At 39.4% G+C, this 6,538-nt stretch overlaps 1 protein-coding gene across 1 annotated transcript in view; it reads left to right on the top strand.

The window, feature by feature from the left end:
• The window catches only part of LOC116671186 (protein phosphatase 1 regulatory subunit 1B), a 9,260-nt gene that overhangs the window by 390 nt on the left and 2,332 nt on the right, over window positions 1-6,538 (top strand). The window contains exons 2-3 of the mRNA XM_032502214.1: window positions 5,930-6,013; window positions 6,264-6,336. Of these exons, the coding sequence (XP_032358105.1) occupies window positions 5,930-6,013; window positions 6,264-6,336 (157 nt within the window). The remainder of the gene's footprint in view (window positions 1-5,929; window positions 6,014-6,263; window positions 6,337-6,538) is intronic.

Below are 6,538 nucleotides of genomic sequence, written 5' to 3'. Positions count from 1 at the left end.
GTGTGTGTGTGTGTGTGTGTGTAAGAATGAGGTCAAACTTAGGTCATATACCAAAACCTGTTTCAGTGCTTGTGTCGTTGTGCAGCCTAACACATCTAATCACACACTCACACACACTACTGTGTCGAGCTACCTGACAAAAACAGATAAAAGTAATGATACAACATGTCTGCTTCTAACTTTGATCCTGACTTTTATCACAAAAGTGAGTGTAACCCTCCTCTGTATAGCATCTGAAGCATCAGGCCTGGCCACTGACAGACAGTTACATAACCAGTCTAGCACAACTTTGCAGGGCATTGGGTGTTACTCTGTCTGCGGGCAGCACTGGGATTAATGTGAGCTGTGCAGCATCAGTTTTTGGAAGCCCCTAAAAGTGATGAGGAATCTCTGCCCTTCAAAAGTAGCCGGGGTGGCGGAAGAGGAGGCGGAGGAGCAGGAAGTGAGGGATAAAGCACCGTTAGTTATATTAAAAGGGAGATTATGTGCCTGAGCAATAATGCCCTTACCACATCTGTGAAACAAAATATAGAAGGTCACATTGTTAGTCATATTTTACGAAGAGGTGGTAAGTGCAATAAATGCTGAACGATTCCAAAGCAAATGCAGGTGAAACAAGCTGACATCAGACGCTATGTTAGTGAAATAGTGCAGTGTGAACAGGAATAATGTTGGCCTGTGCAGTATGGATGCAGCTAGCATTTAGTTCAGCAGCAACAGCCCATAAAGGACATTGGTGTAACACTGAGATAACTTTTGGACACAATTCCCCCTGCAAATAAAAGGTTTAATTTCTTCCGCTTTTGAGTCAAAAGCCGTTCATGCCTTACTGACAGATAACCCATAGGGAAATAATATTAGAGACCAGGTGCAATATCCTCATTTCCTCCCAAGATTTTGAGATTTCACAGTGCATCTGCTAGGAGAGCTTGTTTCAGGCTGAAATGCGAAAAATAAACTAATAAATCAATAATAGCTGGCACTCAAATATTTCTCACACATCTGTTGTTTACAGCTTAACTTGCAGTCTCTCTGGCTTTGGACTACTTTCTTTACCCTTTCATTTCTACATTTGCTTTTTTTAAGCAACCCAAATGTGTCACATCTGCACAGTATTTGGGTTAAAGCAACTGTTACTAATGTGTTGATTTAATAACCCAGTGGAAATTTGTCATTGTACTGAAACAAACTAACCGGAAAGGTTTTACAAGTGTTGCTCATTAATGCCAACGTCTTCGATTATTGACCCTTTTCTACATACATTTCAACCCTTAAATGCTCATTAACAGCATCATTTGAGCCTAGTCAGTTCTTTCGCTATAAGACCTCCTGGCAATTTGGAATCTCAGGAAGATTACTGCAAATCTTCTGGCACAAATATAATGGGAATAAAAGCAATAGCATTCCCTGGTGAAGCTCACCAAAGCGACCCTAGGTCTCCTTATAAGATCACCTGTTGCTAAAAATCCTAGTGGAGAAAAATCTGCTGCTGATTTGAGGAATTTCCTCAATGCTTAACATACCACAGATCCAGTTGAGGGGATGATTCAGCTGAAATTCATTTTGTTAATGCATGATTTACGCTGCCTACATGATAACCTCTGTTTGATGTTTCTCTTTCTTATTTCCCTACTCACCATTGCAGTGTAGGCTGCCACCCTAACTGCCTAATGGTCATGTCATGTGGGATGCGACTCAACTGTACTTGAGATGTGTCTGAATGCAGCCAACCACGACTCTCCTTGATTATTGACCCTAGCATGTCAATAATCAGCAGTAGCTGACCAGATGCTTTTTTTCACTTTTTTTTACAAACCACCCTGGAGATTTAACTTTCACAAATGCACCTGTCATTTGCCACCTGCCCTATAATCTACCGTTTTGATTCTGAGGATTTGATTAATGAATCATCAAGCTTGAATGTCGTTTTCAAATCGATAGCCTTCTCATGCAGCCCTGTGAGCTTTGCTCAACAGTATCTTGTCCTTTTGTTGCCCTTATCAAACGCTGACCCTGATGCACATTCCCACTGATAGTGACTGAAACCAGGGTACATGTGAGGGTCAGCTGAGTTCTTGTGTGCAACATTTTCAAAACGCAGCCATAAAATTGACAAGCAGTAGCATGGGAACAGAGACAGGCTGAGAGATAAATGGAAAGAGTGAGAAGGTCTAAATTAAACAAAGTGTTGGGGACAAGAGTGAGGGAAAATAGAGAAAGATAATTGACAGAGGGCATTTAAGAAAAGGGATGAGAGAATAAACATCAGACAAGGAAATTACTGATTAAAACCAAAGAGATTAGCTGTGGATGCCTGAGGCCTGAGGGCAAGGACAGCTAATGATAAGAACACATTTTCACTGCAGCACAACCAAAAGCTCTAGAGTCCAGTAGGGTCTTTTCTACCCAACCAAGCATACTTCATTCCACACATGTTAACACATTAGTTCTATTTACAATGTACCAGACCAGCTGAGAATGTCTTGCTAGCTGGAAACAGGAAATAACACATTTGCTTTCCATTGAATAGGACACCGTAACTCCAGCTAAACGTAGATACTTGCAATGGGAGGTTTCCAATTCCAGGTGTAGTCTGTGTATATATGCAGTCCTTCTGCCTGGTTGATAAGGGTTAAAAATGGGTAATGTTCTTTAATCAACTCTCACCTATTTTTTTATTTATTTTTAGAAATTCCTCACTGGAAAACAAATGAAAGTCTCAATCTCGTTATGTTTTCTTGAACGTCAAATCAAGCTCTACACAGGATTATTCACAGAATAAATTGAAAGCCTTGTACAAAAACAAATACTGCAAAGGATTTATGTTTCACTGCATGGTCTTAATTGTTAAGTGGATAGGTTGTTTCTCTATGAAGAGGTCCTCAGGACACTGTACCCACCCAGCGGTGCCAATGTGCATTATAAACTACCAGATTAATGCATTGAAGTTGAACATTATGTAACCACGAAGGTCATCCTACCTATCCAAACTAAGGTGGGGGATTAATGATTTATGATGCAGGCACTACCGTGAAGTGACAGTGAGGTTGTAGCTGCTACATTTCTAACTTTTGCTTGATTGTTCTCAGAAAAATAATAACAGACAATGCATTGACGGATCAGACGTGCACAGTTGGAGTAGTATTTTGTCCATCTGTCCTCAGCGTCACTGGCCACGGCATGGTGTTGTGTGACTGCTTAAACCAAAATTACTTACGGGATATACCTAACTTTACACAACAGCCTTTAACAACACAATGATGGTGTGTAAAACCTTGAAGGATATTTCAGTGAATGCACAGATACTGTGTGCTACTAACAGTAAAAAACATTAGGGCGGTTTTTAAAGATCAGTGTTTTACTGTAAAGATGTATGAAAAGCGTTTTTAGTGGGTTTCATTACTGTTTAAATAGTTTTTTTAAACACATCTAGTCTCGCATTGCCAGACCTTCCTCTACAGCGCTGCGGAGAAGGGTCTGGCTAGTTCACACAGCGTTCCGAGATGGGAGAAAAACGTCCTCTGGTGTATTGGCATTTCTTTAAACTAATCCCAATCGCCTTGGGCTAAGCACCGGACGGAATAACGGTACCTCTGCAAAATTGCCTTGGGAAGAAACTTGTTTTGGTGTGTTTGAAAGTTGTTTTAGTCACTCAACAGAAAACTCAGATTGGACAGATAGTCTAGCTGGCTGTCTCAATTTACCATGCTGAGATCTCAAGAGCAGTTAACCATAATCCTCATAAATCGACTGGAGTTTAGAATGCCAACTCAAAGAAGGTGGAAGGTGAGGGATATTCGGCCAAAAAAATGAAGAAAAAAAAATCTTCCGTTGTTACTCGAGCAATCCCCTAAATGATTTGTCGTTGATATAGACAAATGCATCACACTGTCAATTTTGTGGGGAAAGACCTTTGAAACAGACATGTTAATAAATGTTTTTGTTCACAGTTAGCTATTTGATTAGAGATCGCTGTGAACTCAAATTACCTAAAAACAAGTTTCTGTGGTCCCTTAACTTGTGAAAATAGCTTGTTAAGCCATCTACATCAGATATTTTGTGAGCCGTCATCCTAAACCAAAGTCAATGATTGAAACATTGTTGGGCCAGTAATAATATCTGTGTAAGAAATCGTGATGACAGGTTCAATACGTGTATAAAAAAAACAACTAACTCAACTCTGGACAAAACAAATCTTCAATAGTAGCTTATTTCTACAATGCAGGAGGTAATTGCTCACTTGGCTTTATGATAGAGTTATATCATCACATTTAGCCTATTCAAGCAAAAGAGTGCCCTAAGTAAACACAAAACCAGGGAATTGAATCTATACCAGCTAGCTGTACGTGCTGAGAAATGTGAAACGAATCAGTTACAAATCAAACCAACCGGCAGCCGTGCAGTGCAGCTTCACTGAGCTGGCACAGGTGTTACCGTAATAGGCATTTCAGACATGAAGGGTGACAACCTGATGAAAATACCGTGGGCCTGTAGGTGCTTGACCTTCTGATAACCATGTTAACAAAACACTCAGAAAAGTTCACTGTGTCTGAAAAGGCTCTCAGACAGGGGGTTACCTTTTACTGCACATGTTTTTTTCCCCTAAGAGATGTGTGTGTAAGCGTGTCTATATGAGTTTGTTAGAGTACTGCATTTGAATTGTTATGTTGAAACATTTTAAACCTCTAATTGGATGCCTTGTAATTCATATTTAAATTTGTTCCCCCACAACGTGCAGCGTATTTAGTTCCAGTGTCTGAATAATGAATATGTATGATTTCAGCACGCAGAAAGAGGCAGATTCAGGACACTAGTGAGTTACTCCAGAGTCAACAAAAGCTGCCCACACATTTTATGCCTACACGCTCAGCTGTGATTGGCTTGGCAGGCCCTTGTATCACACAACAATCTTATTACCATAACACGTTAGAAAATAGAGAGAGAGAGAGTGATGCATCTATTGTATATTTCATAACACTTAGTTATTGTTAGTCAGAAGGAGGTGTTTTATTATTGTTAATCCTTTTACTATAAATAATCAAGGGTTGGCGTTGCTTGGATTTAAATCATAACAATAGGTGAAAATAACATTTTCAGAAAATAACTGAAGTATTGGCAACAGAATGTACTTACAAGTAAAAGTACTTATAATGCAGAGCGTTTCCTGTATTGTTATATTATTGATGCATTAACATGTAAGGAGTACTTTAAAGCAAAACTAGAGAACCTTTCACACTTCGGTCCCCCCACAGGTTGGAGGCAGAATTGTCCCATTATGTCTCACTGGAACCACAGATCTGCTACCCAATCTGGCAAACTTGCATAGTGCGGTTATAGCTTATATACTTAAATAGTAACTGAAAAATTGCTTTAGTTGGAGAGACACTCTCCACCAATAAGTGATGCTGAATGGCATAAAAAAACAAACAGAACACCTATATTTAAACTGTGAACCACCCACCGCCAATGAGTGATGGTAAGAAGGCTATTATTATTTGGTGGTATGATGCAAGATTGTTCAAGGCAGTTTAAGTAGAAGTGGACATGCATTTGATGGTGAAATAACACTGGAAAGAATAATTGAAAAACCTAAATGATTACGACCAAGTGATGGGAACATGTAGTGTAATACTACGCACATTTAAATAATCCAGGCAGCCTCCATCTATAACAAGATGTAATCCACTTTCAGGAACAATCTGGACAACATTTTTAAAAATGTTGTTACGCAATGATATGCATTTTCTCATTGCATAGTTGTCACAGAAAAAAATCCTCTGGAGACATTACGTAACGTCAAGAACCGCAAGGCTACATAAAAGACTGTTGGTATCAGTCTGACCTTGTTCCTTTAGATGGGGCTGTCTTTGTTAGGGGTTCGCTTAGCATAGCATGGTTTGACAGACTCTCTCTTTTTCTCTTTGCTAAGATTCGACGTCGGAGGCCGACACCAGCCACACTCTTTAGATTGACAGAACCACCATCCCCAGAGGAAAACATCGGCCCTCACCAGGTAGACCAGATCGTGTGTACTATTTGTTTTATTTCTATTGTTTTGTTTTGTTTTTTTTCATCTTGAAAGAATGTCTCATCTTTACTTCCTTTCTACTATAATGTTAACAGTTAAAAAAATTATGAATTAATAACAATTTACTATAGTCCAAGATGTATCTCATTCTACAGCACCGTGGGTTAGTGTTGGGTATTACTGTACATATATCCAATAATCTGTAAACCGTGATTTGGTTGCTTTACTTCTATAGTGGGTTCTGGGGGAAAATGGAGCCTTGAAAGCCAACCTGGTTCACACAACCTACCATCCACCCTCACTTAAAGGTAAACACACTGTTTTTAATATATTTAAATGTGTGTTTGAATTCACATAACAAATGACACAAAATAAAATCATTTGTGAGATCTAATTCTGCTGTGGCAACTGCCATGTGGTTTATATCTGTTTGGAATGTGTTTATCCAAAAAACACAGTGAGGTGTGTGTGTGTGTGTGTGTCTGTGTGTGTGTGTGTGTGTGTGTGTGT

This window comes from Etheostoma spectabile, chromosome 21 (genome assembly GCF_008692095.1).
Source record: "Etheostoma spectabile isolate EspeVRDwgs_2016 chromosome 21, UIUC_Espe_1.0, whole genome shotgun sequence".
Classification (NCBI taxonomy): Eukaryota; Metazoa; Chordata; class Actinopteri; order Perciformes; family Percidae; genus Etheostoma; species Etheostoma spectabile.
Note: the sequence above shows the minus strand (reverse complement) of the source record. Positions and strands in the feature narration are given on the sequence as shown.